The sequence below is a fragment of the Rhinichthys klamathensis genome, unplaced genomic scaffold, assembly GCF_029890125.1.
Source record: "Rhinichthys klamathensis goyatoka isolate OS25496 unplaced genomic scaffold, OSU_Roscu_1.1 h1tg000446l_1, whole genome shotgun sequence".
In the NCBI taxonomy this organism is placed as follows: Eukaryota; Metazoa; Chordata; class Actinopteri; order Cypriniformes; family Leuciscidae; genus Rhinichthys; species Rhinichthys klamathensis.
The window spans coordinates 405754-428453 of NW_026606941.1; the positions used below are offsets into that span (position 1 = coordinate 405754).

General features: G+C 37.0%; 2 protein-coding genes across 2 annotated transcripts in view; both read left to right on the forward strand.

Moving 5' to 3' along the window:
• Nucleotides 1-2338: 2338 nt before the first annotated feature.
• On the forward strand, nucleotides 2339-6601 carry ankrd45 (ankyrin repeat domain 45). Its single transcript, XM_056236453.1, has 5 exons — nucleotides 2339-2644; nucleotides 5743-5910; nucleotides 5986-6080; nucleotides 6193-6331; nucleotides 6524-6601. The coding sequence occupies exons 1-5, from the start codon at nucleotides 2407-2409 to the stop codon at nucleotides 6553-6555; spliced, it is 672 nt and encodes a 223-aa protein (XP_056092428.1). The 5' UTR covers nucleotides 2339-2406; the 3' UTR covers nucleotides 6556-6601.
• Nucleotides 6602-7861: 1260 nt separating this feature from the next.
• rasal2 (RAS protein activator like 2) overlaps nucleotides 7862-22700 on the forward strand; it is an 80742-nt gene continuing 65903 nt past the window's right edge. The window contains exon 1 of the mRNA XM_056236426.1: nucleotides 7862-8139. Within this exon, the coding sequence (XP_056092401.1) occupies nucleotides 8010-8139 (130 nt within the window). The 5' untranslated portion in view covers nucleotides 7862-8009. The remainder of the gene's footprint in view (nucleotides 8140-22700) is intronic.

Genomic DNA, 22700 nt, shown 5'->3' on the forward strand with positions numbered 1-22700 from the left:
AAAGTTTTTTCATTCCTGATCGAAAGTCTTTCGTTCAGTCGCTCCAAACAGCTTTAGCCTAAATTACATTCTTGGACAGATTGGCAGAAATGGAGCTCAGTGACTTTAATAAGATGATGTAATGGACTTACACAGCAATACAAGACTGTGTTTATTCTCAATCCACTATGATTAGCCTTTGGACCAAGCTGGTCAATATAAAGTCGTAATTAAAACATTCATCAGTTACAAAAGGAGGACAAAGGGGGGCTGATGCAAGCAGCCGCAACCTACATAAATGCAAAGGACTACTGTATTTTAGCCACAAGTGTTTGCTATATTACGGCATCTATCAGTGAAATCTCTGAGGCTTCTGACAGCCCCAGGCACATTAGTACTCCTTAGACAAGCACAGATGTTGTTTTGCTGTTTCGGAGAAGTGAAGCATGACTGCACCGGCTTTAACGGCTCTGAGTACAGATGCTGACAGTCCACACTTTAAATGTGAAAACAATCAGACGTGTGTTCATCTCACCATAACTGAGAACTTTGAGAATTTGAAATGGTTAAGTGGTCTATATAGTGAGCTAGTATCTGATGGTTCTAATAGGCTATTACAATCAAGCATATACAAACAAGGGAGCATATGAGTGTGTGCATACTGAAGCAATGTTTTCTTCCATTTAAACGTAAAAAAACAGAAGGTTTTATTATTTTAAATGTTTTGTAGCTGATGTTGTAAAATAAAATAAATTAAAATCAAATTAAATAAATCCTACACTTTCCGTGACACTATAGGACTACTTTAGAGAATGGCTCAAATTAAACTAAATTAAATTAAATATTTGTATTAAATAAAAATAAAAAAAGTTAAATAAAAGCATGTCAAAATTTGTCACTACATAATTAGACTACGTAACTGAAACGTAATATTAACACCTGTCTTCCATGTATCTCTCTCAGGCTTAGCTGATATATTTCTGTTTGATACTGCTATTCCTTTTCCTTTTCCTCTCGTTTGCCTGCTCCCAATATTCCTAATTACAGACCAGCATCATAAAAAAGTTTCCTCCTTTGGCCTAAAATAGAGCAACTGGAAATACAGTCATGTCATTCATTGAACACACACATGCTACAAATAGACTTCAATGACAGAGCAGGACTTATGCACAGGTCAGGAGTGGACACTTGAAAGCAGAGCTAGACATGAGTCAGAACCTTTGACACGAATCCATTCATTCCACATTCTTTACACACCACCATTAACACACACACTCTCTCTCTCTCTCTCTCTTCCTCTGTAATGTGACCGTCCCATGCCTTGAGCAATGCAACTGTCAGTGTGGCATGACATGATGTCACTAAAATCCGAAAGTAAATGATGTTTCTCCTCTATAAAGAGAAAATATGACACAAGGATATGTGGCAGAATTCAAATGATCTGATGGTGCTAATGATGGACACCAATGCTGAGTTGAGGTAGCTAACCCAGAATTGCAATAGCCTTCAGGTATTTAAACTTGTCATTAGCTATATTTGAACAATTAACGTTCCTGGTTTTACTTAAATGAGGAAGTTATTGTTGGAAAGTACAATGCCATCACGTGTTAACAACAGAATTTGCACTCTTTCCCTGTGTCAGTTGACTTTCCATTGCTTATTATCACAAGAGAAATAACCTTTAAAAGCATCATATGATTTTTTTCCCCTTTTAAATGAAATATCACAAATTTACCACAAGAAATCTCCCTATTCCTCATAATTTCCCCTCTTCCTCTCATTGAATGCAAGGTGTAAATTCTAAATGAAGTGGATTAGTACATTAACTGATATATACTAACACATCATCGATTTGAGAATTCACTTTTCAATACTTTTCATTTAGAAGAATCGAAATAAATGACTTAAAACATAATTTATCTTGATTAGCCTATGATCTTCCTTTTCAATATCAGTCCTTTATAATGTGACGAGACTGTAATTTCCATAAAGAAGCCTGAACCTTTCATGGGCTTTCTAATTATTTACATTATTTATTTATTTATTTTTATTTTTTGTAGTAGTAGTAGTAGCCTGTTTCTTTATGCGTGTAATGATCCATAACAAAGTCTGTTCTATCTACATACATATTCCTGGCTGAGATTACAGATACAAGTTTTTGGTTTCTAATTTGATAATTACAGACATTGATGCTATGTGCTTCTTTTCTTCTTAGGACCTTCTTTCTATGACCGGCCGCTATTAACAAGAATATGTCATCTTTTCTCAGTTCAGCTGAGCTCAGATTCTCATCTCTTCTTATTTCATAAAACAAGCAGCAGCAGCATCTAGTGGCCAGTGAAAATAATGACCAAAATGACTGCCCGGTTGCCATAGAGACAAGACACGCGCTGCACGCAAAACAACATCCCTCTTCCGCAAGTAATAATGCGGTCAGCTGAGGAGAAAACTGTACTTTTATGTGCTTTAGATGATGATGTAGAGGGACTTAAGCGTCTTTTGGAAAGTAACAGTGCCACCGATAGTAAACAGCCGGAGAATATTTTGTGGGAAAAAGATGAGGTGGGACGGAATGCGCTGTTTGCAGCTTGTACGTTAGGACGGAGCGGCATCGTGCGCGAGCTCGTGCAGAACGGCGCTGACGTCAATGAATTCACAGCGCGGGGTAGGCTAATTAGCGAAAGTTTCTTCATTAAAAAAGTACTTATAGCTTGGTTAATTGAACTACTGCAGTAAAGGTTGTTGTAGATGGGGTTATTTAACACAATAAGACAGGATGGAAAATATGAATCTTATGTAAGCTAACGTTACCATGCTGGGAATTGGGAAAAAACTAAACTAAAGCTACTACCAAACCTGGTTTGCTAGACTGAGCGGATTTAAGATGGTTTCTGAGCCTGGCCAAGCTGTCCAAATCCCCTTACTTTTGTCCTCTGTAGTGGATAATTATATTGTATTGAATTTCTGACAGCATACAAACACTAGGGGCCAGATGTTCAAAAAGTTTAATCTGGATCAGAATGATCTGGATTTGGAAATCCCCTGTTTTGCTATTCAGGATCAGGTAATACTTTTGTGCCGGTTTTTCAAAGCAAAACTGATGATCACCCTTATACACGATTTTTCATATGACCATCTACAGAGCCCCTAGGGACATGGTGATGGATGGGGGGTTGGGGGTTGGGTTCATCTCTTATGATCTTGATCAAAAGATCAAAAGTTGTTTACAAATAGTGATACATAATAACACTTTAAATTAAATATATATATATTTGTTTGATATACTTACAGCTGTTTGGGGATTCTTTTATGGCTCTTTTAAATCTCTTTTTTTACTCTACTGTATAGGCCCCTGAAAGGCTTAATAGGAAGCCATATGTCTACTTCTACTTTAACAGTTAATTTTAACAATTTTAAAGTTTTATTAAATTTTTGTTCCTGAATTCCACCCTTCTGCTGGGATCAGTATAATCCAATTTTTTTGGATCAAATATATCCCAATCTTACTAAAAAGTTTTGAACAACACAAACGGATTTGATAAAGATCAAAACCAAGATTGGATTTTGTGATCTAATCTGATTTCAGAATCTTTTTTTTTCCTTCTTTTGGACAACCCATTTGCAAGATTTGACCCAATCCGATAGCCAGTTTGAACAACTGGCCCCAGGATCTAAAGCATGTTTATCAGGCATTTTGGGAGACACTAGTGAATAGAGAAAGAAATTCAATATTGCTATGAAATATTATATTATTATGAAAATGTTGCCCATTGTTACACTTATTTTTTCATTAAATGTTGCCACAAGAATACATTAATATGCATATTAGATAGTGTATATCGTATTGAATGGGACTAGCCTACCCATGTGGCCATTGTACCCACATATGCATAAAATAAAATGGTATATCAATTCATTCTGTTATTTCCATAACATTGAGAATCATCTTTAAACAAAATTTGGTTAAAAAAAATTCTGAAACCTAAAAATTGATTGGTGAATAAAAAAATAATCCCATTGTTTTTGCCTATACATGTCATTTCATGTCTTTTTTTAAGTCATGTTGTCCATAACAGAGGACATTTCCCCCCATTTGTTTAATATGCTCTAAATGTAATGGCATGAAAACAATACTTTTTTTTTTTTTTTTTTTAAACCTGGGTCTCGGAAGGTTGACCAGGCTGGGAGACCAGCTAGGATCTGCAAACCAGCTTTCTTTTTTGGCATCTATGATTTTGTTTACTCAAAAATGTACATTTTGTCATCATTTACTCACCCTCAAGTTGTTCCAAACCTGTATGAGTTTCTTTCTTCTGTTGAACACAAAAGAAGATATTTTGAAGAATGTTGATGACCAGACAGTTGACGGCACCCATTGACTTCCACAGTATTTTTTTTCCTACAATGGAAGTCAGAAGAAAGACACTCCTACAGGTTTGGAACAACTTGGGTGAGTAAATGATGACAACATTTTCATTTTTGGGTGAACTATCCCTTAAATGAAGAACTTGTAACATCCATTGACCCTGTCCATTGCACAGAAGGTCATTTAAAAATTGGAAAAGGTTCTTTAGCCCTTTAACTGTCACCCCTCTTTTTTCACATAGACATGAAAATCACTATCCAAACTTAAACGGTTGTAATTCAAGAATGCTTTGGAATATAGACCTATGGTTGGTCTTGTTTTAAAGAAGACATTTGCCAGATTATTGTAGAAGTGAATTGTGAAGTAAATACATTATGAAAGTGAAACAGAAAAAAAGTTATATAAGTTTATGACAATGTACAATACAATTATTTATATTTTATAATATATATATATATATATATATATATATATTACAAAATATATTTTACTCTAAAACTGCAAGAAAATGAAAGCCCAAAATCTGAACAAGTTGTGTTCCAAATTTTAGGTTGATATCTAAAAAAATTAGCTTTCAGTCAAGATTTTATTTGGGCGCAGTACCAAACGTTTTCACTAGACGGACAGCCACGCTTCCTTATTGACCATATAAGGGCGCCTCCATTTTCATATATGTTTTGAGTGATCTGTATTTCCATAATTTTCATACAATTTATGAAGTAGACATCCTATTCAGAAGTAGTATGGGTGGTTTGTCAGTATTTGATTTGAATTCAACCTCTAATAAGCGCATAAAAAAGCACATATGTGCGTTATAGCTCGCAGCCGCATCACAAATCGAGAATCCATAATATTTTTCTTTATATTTTAAAACATTTTCAGACCTTTTTTTCTCATAAAATTGAATTGGCATTATCTTTTGAACTCTTGGCATGAAAACAAACTAAGGTTTCTACCAATCTTTCATGATTTTTCATGTTTATTGCTACTTCAAAACTAAAGGCCTAAACACGCCTAATGAATATGAAACATTCTTGTTGGAAATTGATAAATTACAGCTCCTCTGTAATTTATTTAAATATATATATATTTAAACATATATTTAAAAAATATGAAAACTAGAGATTGTAAGCTTTCAAATGATACATAGTTTGTCAATATCACTTTAGGGTTTTACTAAGATATTATTGTTTTAAAAATATAATGGCAACCGTCCCACCTGTGAGTCAAAGGTTCTTTTTTAAGAACCGTTTACTGAAGTTCTTTTGGGAACCCAACATGGTTATTCTATGGCATTGCCATGGAAATTCACTTTTGGAACCTTTATTTTTTAGACTGTTTAAGCTGTTGCACTGAAGAACAATTTGTCAAGAAATAATCAATGTGGTTCACTGTAGGCTACTCACCATTGCATTGTTCTGGCATGTGGGGTCAGCTGGACACTTTGAAAACTTTGGTTGAGCTCAACGCTGATTTTCAAGCTACCAATTTCCGCGGAGAGAAGGCTGTTGATGTGGCCCGACGTTATGACAAACTGGACTGCGCAGAGTTTCTGGCATGGGCTGGTGAGAAAGTGAAATATTTCAGCACATAAAATCTGGTTGTAATTAATACTGAGGATTTTTTTTTTCTCCTAACAGAGGCCAAACAAAGTTTGCAAGCATTAATACAAGAAGTCAGAGACATTATCGCTGATCAAGAGAAAATTCAAGGAAAGCTCAGTAAGGAGGACAAGGTAATTCATAATTCATTATATCCATAGTGAAATAGTTTCAGATTGTCTAACACTGGGTTTGCTAAACCCAAAAAGTACACATTGTCTAATCACTGTTTGTATGTTGCTATAGAACATGTGTATAAACATCTGTTCGTCAAAATCAAACTGGATACACAACACCAAAAATGCAACAATTCAAGACTTTATTGAACAGGAGAAGCACCTCGAAGACGTACTGGCACCTATTCTGCTCAAGATTAACACACAATGTGAGTATGTGCTATATCTGATTTATATGATTTGCATATAGGCTAACAACTTGCTATTATACTTGATTTCTATATCAAACAGTGCATAATTAATTTACTCTTTTTCACTGAACGCAGTACATTTCTGCCAGATGTTCTTGTCTTTTACTTTTTATTCCCTAAATTAAGTTTTTGTGTCTTATTTATTCACAGCTGAAGCCACAATGAAGACAAGAAAGCAGTAGAACTACATTACACAGAGGCATTAATATTATGTAGTTTAATGACAATAAATAAAACGGTTGGTTGCATTTACTCAATACATGTTCTGCATTTAGTCTTTACACAGATTAATAATTAAACCCTTAGATGGACATTGTGTGATTCCTGACAGATCATTGCAACACATTGTAAAATTAAAAATAAAATTGATAATTTACATTCAACATGCATTGTACTTTTTCTAAATGAACAATAGAGGGAGACAAATGCCGCATTTCATGTTCCGCCAAATCATCTCTTAAATATCTCCAATATTGAATACATTTGTATTTATTTTTCAATCTGGGTTATGGCTGCAAAATATGTTCTTCAGAACTAAATACAAAACCTATTAACGATGTCAAAACAAAAGAAAAACGTTTTGTGACATTTTTTTGCAAGAGATTCATTAACCAGCAGATGTCGCAGACTCGATCATCAGTCCACATCTGTCTTAAAATGTCGATCGATGCGGTCAAAGTCTCAATTCGTCATCTTTCACGTTCAACAAATACATTATACATTTCTGAACTTGATGTGTAAAAAACGTCTACAATTTACAGGTAGTAAAAGCAGGACTGAAGCGGTTTAAAACATTATATGTATTGATCTATACTCTCGGTCATCCTCTAGTTTCCCCTGAATCCCAGCGCACAGGCTGGCAATGGCATGTGATTGAGGTGGAAAAGCGGTCTGGATTTTGAAGTGTGAAAAAGGGCTGTCTGTCCTCCTCACCACAGGACAGGGAGGAAGGGAGGGAGTCCCAAACAACGAGTCACACTTTAAGTGGACGGCAGAACAATAAACAGATACTTGCTGTTATTTTGATGATCTTTGCCGCAAGGACAATGCAGTAACGTTAAACTCCTGCCGTCGATCCAGGAAACCCGTCGCCTGGATTCATTCAATTATTACTGCTGTTTCCACGACCTGACTCATGGACACAGGCCAGCAACAGCAGTTCTTCCCAATATAACGTTAAGAGCTGCTGCTTGTTTCTGTTTTAATTTTGCCTGCTGCTTTGGGTTAAGAAAACTTTGCACTTTCGTATTTTTTTTGGCTTTGATAAGTTTTTAAATACACTATCAAAGTTTTATTTTACTAGTATTTCCTTGTTTTATTGTATTTTATTGCCGACAACGTAGGTACAATGTAAACACAGATTAGAGTCTCGCGTGCATAATATATATTCCGACTTTGAAAAAAGAAAAATCATGGGAAAATCCAAACGTTTAGTTTGAACATTTTCATACTGCTGTCGCTAGTTTATTCTGGGTTTATTTAAACTATTTTTTAGCTGTATGGTTTTAAACCCATTGATTCTAAACCAACACAAACGAACAGAAAACATTGTGACTGAGGTTCTCCAGCCACGCGCGTGGAAATCCACCGGACTGGAGTCTTTACCTGGACGTTACCGTGAACTGGTGTATCGAGCATGGAGACGGATTCAGTAACCGTTGGCGACGTGGACTCGGTTCAGGGAGGCATGTTTTCTTTGGACCCAGTGGTCGACGGGATTTTGATGGACTCGTTTTGCCAGCAGCAGGGATGGGTGCGGGTGTACGGTAAGTGATATTCAGTGGCCGCGCTGTCTTCAGTCTCTAGATCTGTTCAACTGAACACATCGGTGATATGAATCACAATTTAAAGATAACTCTGAACTTAAATACATTAAGTAACTGAACGATATGCGGTTTTATTTTCGATCACTCTTTAGTACAGAAGGGAATTCTGTCTTATGTTTAGCGAAGCATTGTCAGACAGCAGGACTGTTTATGGCAAGCCGTCTGACATTTAACCTATTCCTTTTTAGGGGGAGTTTGTGGACATTCATATAACTGGGGCACAGGCCACTAACTAGATGTCCAAATCACCCTTTTTTTAAATTGTCTTTAGCAGTAACGTTACATAGTCGATCAAAAGTTACACACCCAATAAAGATCTGTATCGCTGACAAACAATAGTTTTGTTTGTGGATTATTGGTAAATATCCACTTTTATTCAATTAATCACTAGCACTAATCATATTTATTATTTTGCTACTAGTCAGTGTCAATACTGACAAGTAACTGCTTCGAGACAAATAGCATTTTTTGCCATCTAATTATACTTTCAACTAGTATGAATACCAATTGTTGGTTCCCTATTAATTTTTTTTTTCTAAAAGCTATTATTTGAATATTAGTACTTATTCATTAGTTTTTTTGAAGCTGTGTCTTGTAGCTTGGTAACAATTGGAATACATATTTAGAAATGAAGGCTGGAAAAGCGGACTGGTTTACCTGTTCTGCTTGATGATGTAGGCTAGTCCCATTTAGCCAATCATTAGCAACCTCCTTTTTCAAGACGCATAACAGCTTAAAAAATCCTGAGTGGGGTTAATACTGATGTTATTTTATGTCGTAGAGTAAAACGTGAAAGTGTCTTGAGCTTGTGTTCACCACAGACCTTATTTCAGCCATTTAACCCCCCAAAAAAAAAAAACATTAACTTCTGGGCGATGGAAACGGAAGTGCTAAAATGCTAACTCGTTTCTGCATTTTAGCCTACAAAGTGATGTCATACCTGCACCACTCTATAAAATAGATAGCCTACTGGTTAGTTGTATGGATATTAAAATGGCTTGCCGTAGTAGCACAGCTCTAATAGAAACATTCATTTTCCTTCCTGACTTATTCTAGACTCTTGAAAGTCATTATTATGTGCTAATACATTATATAGTGTGCCTTATCTAGTACACTTTTACTGTTACTGCTTTTAATGTGATTTAATGGCATGATATATGATGGATTCAAATCTGTGTATATTATGATTTGTGGTTAAAGGGAAGGGCTGTGGAGAAAATCCTGGTTATACATAACAGGTTTGAATGTTGATCTGGTTGTGGATGTTTATGTCTCATCGCTGTAATAGGAGATAGGGTGCAATAGGTTTCATCGCATTGTTGACAAACATTAAAATGTGTTGTTGTCATGGTTTCAGGTGGAGTTTTAATGAGGGGTTGTTCATTTTGGACCATTTTATTCTGATTTACAAAACTGAGTAATAGTAAGCCATGGTTACTGATTGTGTTGCCAGAACAGTGTTGTTAAATAAAGCTTCTTTAAGGGTGTTTAGACCCTATAGACATGTTGCCAGGGGCTGTTGTCATGGCAGCCTGTTGTCTTCTTATTTAAGGATGTAAGTCGAAACCAGGGACTTCACATGAAAGACAGGACATCCAGTTGTGTCCATCTACTGCCACTGACTCCACATTACATTTTCCATTAATTCTGAGCTGAACCAACTAGTTCTAAAAATTATAAATCAACCAACACATTAAAATACTTTAAATACACATTAATGTACTCATAAAAATAAAAAGTGTCACAATTTACAATTTACTCTCACTCTCATGTTATTCATTCCAAATCCTTATGATTTTTTTTCTTCTTTTGCACATGGAGGTAAAATAGAGGCATTTTACCAGTGTTTTCCCCACATGCAATTACAATGAGCTACAATAAAGGGCCATACATGTATCATTTAATTGGTACATCATGACTTATGCACTACATTCCAAATTTTCTATCTAGCATAGCTCTCTTTGACATGTTCAAGTAAGTAGCGATTCCCAATTTGATCAAGAATCATTATTTTGAGAGTGACACATCTTTTGAATAGGATGGTGATCCAGTGAAGTGTTGTTGTAATGCGTTAAGAATGCTCACATTTTCTCCAGTCATGTGCTGTCCAACACCATATGACATCATTTTTTGTTTCTTTGGTATTTGTCTTTAACTCACTAAAGTCCCAATGGTGTAATCACAAACTCACAGTGAGACAGAAATGAGTCATTACAGAGTCAGAGAGCAGTCAGACCTCTTCCCCCCTCTCACATTAAAGCTTAAGCAGGGATGTCATATCATCCATAATTAAATGACCACGGCAGCTACATGCTCATCATGTTCAACATCACTTTCTCAGATAGAGTGGAAGACAAGTGAATCGTGGTTTTAAAATAATCAGCGGAGCAGGGGCTTTCGTTTTTGTGAGTTGTTCATTCAGTGACTTGTTATTCCTGGGAAGTCTTTTTCTCTGTTTAAAGCTGTATGTTTTATGTCTGGGGAAACTAATAACATAACTGTTCTGTTATAGTTCATGTTCCTCCCACAGTCTTACTCAAGGGCCAATTGTGTCCTATGTAAATGGTGTTTGTGTGCTTTAATTGGGGGGTTTGTATTGCATTAGGCAGTCTATTCGGGAATCGGGACCCTTTTTAGGTTTGTTGCTGCCTAGAGTTATGCAAGTAAAAATTTTGAAATCTATAAATGCACTTCCTTTATTCGTTTACACAAAGCTCGGGGTTTGCGGGTGCGTAGGTTGTTGTCCTGTCAGATTTGGCATCTGTTTGGGCCTGCAGGTTCAAAAAGTTCGCCTACATCCACCAAGCTTCTTACGTCATGTCCCTCATACTAAAATGAAAAGGTACGGGACGGTCTTGCCACGGTGGATGAAAGTGAATGCTGATGAATGTTTGTGAAGTTGCTGCTTAGATGTGTTTAATCTTGTAGAGGAAGCCGAGAGAGGGTGGGGAAGGGCTGGAGTGAATAGTGGGATTGTGTTAGCGGCGGGCGGCTCAGGATGTGCGCCCTGCTGCACCACCTCCCCTCCACCCGCCGCGAGCCGCTCGTTCGTTCATTGTAGCTGTCAGCAGACAGGGCTGGGGCTATGATGTAAGCAGACCATTCCGAGAATGACCTCAGTGGACTGGATTCCAAAATTCCAGAGCAACCGGCACCAGTGCGTTCATCACAGCATTCCAGAGCTGAAATAGCTCAATAAGGATGGTGTTCGGCTTCTCTCCCACACACTTTCCTTATGTATCTGTTAGTGTTAAGAATAATGTTTTCCATGCCAACTTGCCTATTCATGGACTTGTTTTGACCGTGGCCATTCTTTTCAGTGATGACTACAAAACATTTCCGTGTGGACTTTCAGTCAGAAGGCGGTGCCATCACAGCTTCCAGTACTTCTCATCTTTATGTTCAAGTTGGGGATTTTTTTAGCTATATTCTGCTATATATATATACACATAGTTGCTTAACTGATTTTGGCATCACAACATTAGAATGTACTACAATATGAAAAATGGATATTCATTTTGAGATTTGCTAAAAATTACTTTTAACAGTGCATGTATACAGTATAGGTTAGTTTTTTTTTTTAAGATTAAGTAAAGCCCCTTTCACACAGAGATTCCGGAAAATACACGGATAAAGTGACCCGGGATTTGACCCGGGTTCGTTTGATTTTGCTTCATTCACACTGCCAGTGATTTGCCGGAATCAGAGAGCGCGTTCACACACAACCCGTGTATGTTCCGGAAAGACGCGTGACGTTGGATGTGACGGGTCTCTACTTTAGTCCAGTTTGCAGAAATTTTTTCGTTCTTTCTTGTATCGATGATGAACACAAACTTTCTTCTTGAGTAACTGAGCCGCACAATAACTACCTCATTGCAACGGCTCGTGAATCCTCACTACGACACACCCCTTATACGGCATTGGTTCTGGATTTTGTTCACACGCGCGTTCCGGGTCTGAACACGGCAATGTTACTAGGTCCCCAACCCGGCATCGATCCCGGCATCAATCCCGGGTCGTGTTTGCGCTCACATAGAAGGCACTCTGGCAATTTGCCGGCAATTTGCCGGGTTCAAAGCGCTGTGTGAAAGGGTCTTAAGTGTTAGATGATGACAAACGTTTTTTAAAAGTAAAAAGAGAGGAAATGAGCATACACAATTAAATATCCGATATTACCCAATGTTCACTACCGTTCAAAAGTTTGAGGTCAGTAGGATTTACTTTTACAGTCTTTTATGCTCAACGTTTGCATTTATTTGATCAAAACATACAGCAAAAACAGCAATATTGTGAAATATTATTACTATTTAAAATAATTGTTTTCTGTTTTCATATATTTTAAAACATAACTTATTCCTGTGATGGAAAACTTAATTTTCAGCATCATTACTCCAATCTTTAGTGTCACATGATCCGTCAGAAATCATACTTATATGCTGATTTAGTGTCCATTTCTTATTATTATCAATGCTGAAAACACTTTAATATTTCATATTTAATACTTTATATTTTTTTTGTGGAAACCGTGCATTTTTAGCATTCTTTGATGAATAAAAAGTTAAAAGAAAAGTATTTGTTTGACATGGAAATCTTTTGTAACTTTAATAAGTGTCTTTATGTTGATATAATTTTTTGCATCTTTGCTGAATACATTTTTCAAAATAATTACCAATCCCAAACTTTTAACTATAGTGTAGGCTATATACAAATTTGATGCCGATAAATAATAATAAAAACATTTCTTATTTACCCTTAACTGATATGATTCCATTGATATGCTGTGCATCCATGGGGCAGTAGAGCAGCAGCTGTGTCCAGTTTTTTTGTTTGCATTTCTGCATCCAAAGTTCTGTCTAAAATTCACTCAAAGTCAGATTTAATTGCGTTTCAGTGACTTAATGTGTCCTTGACTTGCCTCTCTATTAATCCCTGATTTTCAGTCTATTAAGCACCTTATAGATAGGGATTAGCCCCCGTTTAATGTGGATTGTGGATGCTCACTTCATGTCATTTACTTGGAGAAAGACCCTTGTGTCTAAGCTTATTAAAGTTTAGCTGGAAACAGGAAAATGTGGAGCATATCTTTTTAGCATGAACTCCATGAGGAACCAACTGGGACAGTGACAGTTTTTCAGTGATTTGTGTCACAAAGAGTGATGAGTAGTGAAGAACACATGCTGCCTAGTCAAGATCCTCATCAAGTTTGATGCAGTGCCAGGTACTCCACACCAACAGTTGCCTGCGGTGCTGAATGTTCAGTTTGAAAAGCCCCTTAATTAGAGAGTCCGCTGAATTGAGTTCACTGTAGTCACAAGAGTTTCACATGCTCAACTCCGATGTACCAGGCCTCCTGCTTTGCTTCCTCTCACAAGGCTGGTTCAAAGGTGCCTTTGTCTCTGTAGATCTTTCAAAAGAGCATGCTGATACATGGGCAAGTCATTCGGGTAAAAAAAAACAACCCAATTTTTTTTTTAATATTTTGCGTCAGTAGAGTGCGGCGCACTGGTGTTTCCCAGGAGACGAAGGCAGGTATCTGTCAGTTCTCCACCCTTTCCTTTCACTTCCAGTGGCTGAGTGGCTGGAAGACAATGTCCTGGGATTCCAGGCGTTACCTGAAAACACAGGAAGCCCCCTTTCCTGTTTTCAGGCCCATTCCTGATCATTCTTGGATAAATATTTTGCTCCTCGTCTTGCGACAGAACATGGTGATGAAGGACATTCTAATGCCCTATTTTTTGTATTATTACATGACTTTCAGGAATACTTGATACTTATCTGTCAGTCACATCATTCTGTGGTCTGACTGACCAACCAGTTTCCTGCTTAGCTGTGCTAGTTTCATATCTCTATTACTCTGTGGTCTCCTCTTCTCACAAAATAATGTGATTTCAAATCAATATGTCAAGCTCATTTCTTATTTCTTTGGCAAGTAGTCATGCAATAAGCAGGGTAATGTACAGTAAGGTGGTCATTATCACAAAATAAACCCCTTTAGAATGATCCAAGAACCGTCTGTTTCACTTTGAAGCCCTAATCACTCTATTTGGGCTTTTTTAATGAACCTGACTACATCTTTTTTTCTTTTTTTTACGTATTGATGCACTAATATATATTACTCAGATTGAAATGCTTATATTAAACTATCCTTTGTTTGAAGTAACTATATAAATTATATTAATATAATATATTTTTCTGTCTTCCATGTATAATTTTTTTAACATTACATTAAAAGCCAATATACAAAGTTACGAACAATATTATTTTATATTAAATGAAAATATTTTTATGTTTATAATGTTTTAATTACTTGAATGAATGTGACTTTTGGCTTGTAGTTTTCAGCATAAAATGTTCAGTGGCAAAAATGCTGTGCATTGCTATACTTTTTTATATTATTGCTAGCTACTGAACAATTAGCTTTGTTTTGCTTCCTGAATTTAGTGTAAAGTTTGGCTTCCTTCTAGTGATTTAATGATTTTGTCACTTTATTAGCTAATAATTATGCACACAAATGATTCATTTTGCTATAACTTTTTTCCTTTATAAATGACGAATGTATGTTTGAACACTCTTGCAGCTTTGCAGCTTGTGTTCTCCCATCTGAATATTAATTCCATGTGGAAGAGATCCTACGAAAGAATTCCTGCCACTCTGGGCTATCGATTAGAGGGTGCCAGCAGACCGATGGCATGTGCTTCCTTCCTGCTCTTTTAAAGACTGATACAGGAGTGTTACTTACCCCCAATGGACCCGTGTGGATTGTCACGATTGATTGGCTTAATTGGTTTGATTGTGATAACACCCCTAAGGTTGAACAACATCCTCTTGTTAACCAGCTCATGTCTCCGCATTAGAAATGCACTGAGGATTTGGTGCCTTTGAATTTCTGTGGTTGGAATGAGACTCATCTGTGCCCGTAAGTAGGCCTATCCAATTATAATGTTCCTAAATTTGTATTTATCCAGTGTAGCTGTGCATTCAGAGATAATTCATTAGAAGTTACTCAAGGTCGGGCTGTATCCTCCAAGCAGCGTATTCTTTTAATTAAATGCTCTCTTGCCCTGGGTTAATGTAACTCATGTGTTTTATCACAGCCCCTTGATAGATGTGATTCATTACGGGTGAGCAGGTCGAATGCAAAAACGCATCAATAAAGCTTCCGCTCATCTGGGATCATCTAAGCCAAGCTGTCAGGAGGGAAGTATATCTCCTCTGGCCTGCATGGTACCTGCTGTAGATAAAGATACACATGGTTTGCAGATACGAGGAAGAAAATGAGCGAGATTTCCAAAGGAAAAGATGAGGGATGAAAGAACATGAGAAAGACAAGGCTGTCTGATTAAAGATAAACCTTGTTTAACATTCAGCACTGCTATAATTCATGACAGCTCATATTTGGTAGGCACTTCCTCATCGTAAAAGTCTAGATGGTCATTTTCCACCTGTCTGCTCTGATTCACCGTGACCAGTCTGAGGAAAAAATGGCTGAATAAAACGGAGAATAAAAGCCACGCTGCACTCGGACTTCCACAATCTCGTATTACTGGCAGAGACTCATGTGACGCCAAGCCGAAGGTTATTTGATATGCTCCCTTATGTTTCGTTTTTTTGCCATCAGCAGCACCTTCACAACAGTCTGTTCTGAAGCTTTTAATGTTTGGCTTTGTAGGTGCACTCAAGGCAACCACATTTATTTAGGAAGGCTTGGCAAATGTAAACATAGAGCCAGAAGGGATTTTGACATCTTGCGTTGCAAAAAAATTTGAAGCATGTATTGTAGAGCTTCGGTCTACCCAGAGTTCAGCAAATGGTTTGCTCAGTCCACTAAGCACATATAACGCAATGTCTGCACAATGCTTCACTTCAGATGGCTTGTTTGAGGAAAGCGCAAGGGACTGAATGACATCACGATGCATAACAAGACTCCTCCCATTAGAAGAGCTAACATTTTAATGTGTGACTCTAGCTGTGTCTATCCATGTGTGTGCTCTCTGGCATGTCTTTCTCTTGGAGATTGACGGTTGGTAGGTGTAGTTGCTGTTTTGTAGAGGGCTTGACGACAGTGGTTGCATCAAACCAAGCAGTTCTTTTGTTGGTTGAATTTTTTTTTTCACATTATAGTAATAATGATTTTTTTAATCATATCATAAAATTATATCTTTAAAAATAGGCTTCATTTTCTGCATTTCATATACTACCATTCAATTGTTTGGGGTTGGTAAGTTTTTTTTTAATTAAGTCTTTTATTCTCACCAAGGCTGCATTTAATCAAAAATACATTACAAACAGTAATATTGTGAAAAATTATTTTAAAAAAATCAAATAACTGTTGTCTATGCACAATATGTAAGATTTTTGTATTAACTATTAAAATATCCAAAAACCACTTGCACAGTGTTAGGCCTTTATATGTTGTTCAGTTGTGTACTTACATTATCCCAAATGTTTCCAACAATGCTTAAATCCAGAGAAATCCGCAATCATTACCAATGTAATGACCCTTGTCATTGCGTCTCCTGTAAATGACGTTGTATCTGCGTTACCCTCAATTTCCAGTTCTACTTCGTAAAAATCATGGAAACACCAAAGACGCTTTAATATATTGTGTTTTATTAGACAGGTGAGGAACTATTTGGACACCTTCATGGACAGAAAACGAATCGTTGTATAGCTCACCAGGGTTAGGATGTGTAATACTTGTAGTTCGGTTAGCTTGGTTCGTTTGGTCATTTAGACCTGGTCCGCTTTGTGGTGGCATTTCCATTTTTAATATTAAACCTAAAGGGATAGGGATATGTTCATAACCTGATTGGTTGGATTTTATGACAGCTTTTTTATGATGGCTCTTTCAATATTTTGCAAAGGAACTTCCTGAACATCAAAAACAATGCTGTGTGCTGGGCTAAATGCGTTAGTTGTATGTGCATAGCCTACATATGATGGTATTTTGACCAGCTGAGCAGTGGCGTGCACAAATATTTATTAGAATAACTTAATATTTTTGTGGAAACCATTACATATTTTTTCAGGATTCTTTGAATAGAATAGAAAGTGATTTGAAATGTAGGCCTAATTTTTTCAATATTATAAAAGTCACTTTTGGTCAATTTAAGGGTTAATTTCTTTGGAAAAAAATTAACTGACTCCAAACTTTTGAACTGAAGCATATTTTTTTTTCACAATCTTACTTAAAAAAATAAATAAAAAAATAGTTTGTGGGATTGACATTTTTGCATACATTTTTTTTTTTGCATATGGGCCCGGGACTGATTTGCTACGCCACTGGTACCAGCCAATCCTGTCAGAAATGATGATCGGTTCTTACTCTTTGTATCAAAATGACATGTTTAGCCTGATGGTCATTATGGTGTGTCTTGTTGATGTAGAGCTTGTGTGCTTTTTGCCCTGCAAATGACTGATACCAGTCACAGATCACACTTCATTGCTTAGCAATGCTGTGCAAACTGCCAAAAGAGAGTAGAGCACGAATGAAAGGCTGAAGAAAATCAGACTTCCCTTAGTGTGTTCCGTGCACTTTGCAGCTTTCCAGACCCTAAGGATATTAGGCAACTTTGAAAGCCTCATTTGATTTGTTGATCGAGGACGGCTAAATGGGGTCAGCCACTGTGGGCTCCTCAGAGTCTGACTGACCGAAGTCAACTGTGGGAAGCAATACGAGTTTTACCATGCTAATGCACAGCTACAGTACCACAACTGAAAAAGCTCTACGTTTACTGCATAAAAGATTTTAGATGCCTATCACTTAGTCTGAGATAAAACCCATTGATGTGGCGCCTTTGCATAAATAGACGTCTGCAATCTCTGCATCATTAAGATGCAGTTGTAGGTATGTGTATAGGGCGAGCATATTTGTAGTTCAATTTGCTTTCAACGTTAGATATCTATTTGTGTACATATTTTAAATGCATTGTGAGTCTTGTTTTGTGTATGTGCATCTCCGTGAAATGTCTTTCCAGGGTGAGCCATCTCATCTATTTTGCACAAGACCTTTAGTCTGGTGTTTCCACTCAGTCTGTTACTATCTTATCAGGGCTCTGCAGCAAACGGCTTTTGAAAACCGCTCAGCTGGACTGGACACGTACAGTGAGGCAGGTGAATCTGAGCTCTTGTTCTTGACATCCTTTTCCCATTCCACCGTAAAGAGCCCACCAGAGACGAGCCACAAACAATAGGTCATCAGTTCTACTCCAAGAGTCGTCATTTGTCCTCTTAGTTTTCAATTGTAAAGTACCTAGAGATGGCCAATACTGATCCCGTTCGCAATCATTCAAGCTTTATGAAAGTGATATGTAAGCTCTCTGTTGTCTGCCACTGTTAACTCCTTACACTCTGAAGGCATTTTTAATGATTTCATGTTACAAGATGTAAAAAAAAAAAAAAAAAGGTATCAAGTACATGGTCTAATTTGTATAGAAGAAAACCTTTTCAAATTTTGAAAAAAATTGATTCCGATCATGTTTGGAGGTTCTTATGTTACAACACTGCTGGAAAAAAACCCTTGGGCCTTGACCGAGTGATGCAATTTATTTATTTTTGTTATTATTCATGATTGACGTGATATTAGAAAGTATACATGACATGATCATAAAATCAAGTTTGTGCTTGTTCACAAACATGTCAATGTTTCTGATATCTCAAAGCAATCAAAAGTAATGGTCCTGGTTGATGATCTTCTAGGCGCTGTTTCAGCTGTGCACTCCTAATATATGGTGTACGGTAAACCAAGACCTTTCAATCGGAGCAATCAAACCAATCCAAGCGCACTCCAGCTCTAAAACAGTGTTCTATTGGTCTCTACACATCGTATCCAGTTTTCATTGGTTGAACTTTCAAATGACGTTGGAAAACGCAGTGTCATGATCGCGAAGCGATCGTATCCCGGAGGTCCTATAGCTTTAGCCAAGCAGCATGTCATGTCACTCCGTGAGGATTTTCTCAAGATCAGATCTACGCATCATGTTGTTTGTGGGCTTGTTTGAATCAAGACAACCTGCTCTAAATAAAGATATGCGGTGATTGTTTTACTAATGTTTCGTGAAGTTACAAAGCAGAACATGGCACAAAAACCTCATCTGTATACTGTTTACATGTGCGTCAGAAGGGCGCACATATAATTTAGTGACTACTGATTAAGTCATAGAATGTGATTATCGGCCAATGCCAATCGATCGTAGCATCCCTAGATTTTTCAGTTGGCTTTTGTATTATTGCAAAAAACAAGCTCTGTGACCAACAAAAGTTTAATATTCTTATACTTTGTGTTTCTCATGATAATCTTCACAAGTGAACACCACTTTTATGAATTTTGAAGCCTAATTACAATCACCAGAAGTAAAAAGCTGAAAGTATTTTAAGTTTCCGTTCCGACAACTCTTTCAGTATTTATTTAAAAAACATTTTCCCTGAAAGTTTGAGTTGGAGTAGTATGCAAGATCGCTATTATAAACTATGATGAGACTGTAAAAGTGGACTAGTAAGTAGATGAGTTTTTCTTTTTTGGCGTAATGGCATTTAATCTACCAGAAAGACCTCTGTAGTCCCATTTAGCCATTTGTTAGCAACCACAAGTAAAAGCTTTTAAAAAAATCACTAGAGGGTATTACTGATGTATTTTATGTAGCATGGAAATATTTTAAACCACAGACTTCATGTCAGGCATTTAACCAAAAACTCGTTCATAAACCCCATTTACCATTTTTAGTTCAATTACGGTTTAACTTATTTTTCATCTTGCTTTCATCCACTATTAGTACAAGCCTGTTGTAGCGGACCGCGTCCGAATGATGGCCAAAAATGTACTGATGAGTTAAATGAAGTTTATTGTACGTCACACAAAAGATGAAGTGTTCATTCTTACATCTTCTAACAAAACACCTCAATCGCTTAGGAGACATTCTTGTCTACAGCTGCTCTGACATTGAAACAATGGCGGACTGTGTTTAGCTCACTCAGGGCGGGTCTACGCTAAAACTGCAGTGTTCTATTCATCAACAGTTGTGGGAGGGGCTTGTGCAAAAGTACATCACATTGCCCCGAATATGAGAACGGCTTGTTCTGAGACAGTGCTTATGATTTATTATGGGGATTTTAAAAAAAAGCACTGGGTGGATGTATGTCATTAGGGTGGTTGTGTACACACACTGCCAACACAAATTTGTGTTCAAACACCATGTAAAATTTTATTTTGCATAATAGGTGCCCTTTAAAATGCTAACTCTGTTTTTAGGTTTTGGACTGCAAAAATGCATCATCCCTGCAGCACGGTATTTACTAACCCTCATATTGTTCCAAGCCTTCATGAACAACCAAAAAAAAAAAAGATGATTTGAAGAATATTGGGGTCCAAACAACATTGGAGTCCATTTACTTTCATTGTATGGACAAAAACACTATAGCCTGGGACGCACCAAGCCGACGCCAAAGAACTATCGGTGACGAAAGCTGACAGTGTTGTCGCCTCTCGTCGGCTGTGTCTCGGCCATAAAGCTGGTCTTGAACACACCAAAAGGACTTAAGGCGACCGTCAACTAGCATGTGTGTTCTGCGCCTGCATGTAAGTGAATATATTGTCTATATCAGCAGGTATCAGTAGTCTATTTTCGTCATTCAAAAAGGGAAACCGAAACTAGGACTGCAGGTATACAAGGCAGCGCTTGCTTACCATTTTGAATATCAATCGCACTGATCACTTTCTTTATTCCAGTCGGCTCATGTTATTATGAAAAATATTCATGCATTCGATTGCTCGGGTAAGATGATGTAAAAGTATAACAGCCTTCTGTCTGTACCATCTTGACTTCTTTGCTCATTTAATCACTTTTGCTTTTATTCTCGTGCACTGACTTTTGCTTTTATTCTCGTGCACTTGTTCAGCCAAGCTGAACAACCAATCAGAGTTCTCTCTCACTGATGGCCCGATGGTGGTTCAGTATGCTGAATTGGCCCCAAAAAAACCACGCCGTCCAACTAGAGCCAATGGTTTGGAACACACCGGAAAAACTATGCCAACTGACGCTCAAAAACTGCCCGAAATTGTCCGAAGGCCGATCGTCGGCTTGGCCTGTCCCAGCCTTAAGACTTGTTTTAAAATATCTCAATTTTGTTCCATAGAAGAAAGAAAGTAATACAGGTTTGAATGATATGAGGGTGAGGAAATGATGACACAAGTTTAATTTTTCATGTCCTCTCCTCTGTAATCAGATGATGTTCACTTTTGTGTGTGTTTGGGGTTCAGAGTCTGAGCAGCTATCTCTTAGATTTCCCACTTTTTTCAAAAGTAACATTGCATACAGGCTGTTATTGATGCGAAACCCTTTGTGGGCCTGCTGTACTGAGGACGAGATGGAAAGTTTTGTTTTTTTTCAGGCTCTGAACGGGGGTGATGTCTGGGGGTGGCAGGATTTCCCCTCCTTAAGAGCCAAAGCAAGAGCACTAACCTATGTGTGGGTTAAAAATACACACTCCTCTGTTTCTGGGGGGTCTGTGAAAAAAAGAGTGAAAAAAAAATGCTTGTAAGAATTCGTCCATGTCTGTGTGTTTACTGTACTAATGTTGCTAGCAACTAGTGCTGGGCTTTACATCAAATATTCTTAATATATTTACTGCAGTGTTTTGATGCTAATAACACTTAGCAACATCATGAATATCATGAACCTTTTATTAAAATACATGTTCATGTAACAATTATTAAATATCATTCTTCCTTGTGCTAATTTAGTGAAAAGCATGTCTTGATTATTTTGAACTAGGTTTTACGTTTAACTTCTTGTTAATTTTGAATCGGGTTTTTAAATTGTATAAATGTATAGATTAATATGGCTTAGATCATGTCCTTGTTCTCCTAAATTCAGACCAGTGTTATTTTAGTTGTTGTTATAGTTTTATTAATATTTTGAGTTGGCTTTTATTTGTATATTTTTAGTTTTCCTATTACTTTTTTGTTACATTTATGTCCTTTTGTCTTTTTTATTTTATTTATAATTTATTTTAGTTAGTTTTAGTTATTTATTTATTTCCAATTATTATTTGTATTGCTTCAATTTAAACTTATTTCAGTTGATTGCCAAGGCAACATTTCTCATTTTCATTTATTACATGTTTTTTTTCCAGCTTCATTCCAATTAACAGAAATGTTTAAATAGTTTTAGTTGACGACAATAACCCAGCTTCAGGCCTTCATGATATGATTCATGATCTTTGCGTTATCTTTATCATCAGCGACCTTCAAAGGTTACAGTGCATTCTAATCGCTGATATAACTTTCATGTGTTGTGGGTGTGTGTGTCTTTTTTGATTTGGCCTTGTGTCCCCTCTGCCCCCCTCCCGATACTTTTTTGACAGATTTGTAGGGCCTATTTCTTGAGAGGTGCTATTTTTAGTATGGGGTGTGCGTGCGTGCATGCCCTGTCCCTCGTGGTTTCCTCCTGCACTAAATAGTATAGAGCTAAAAAAAATAAAAATTCACTGACAAAGTGGCGGTA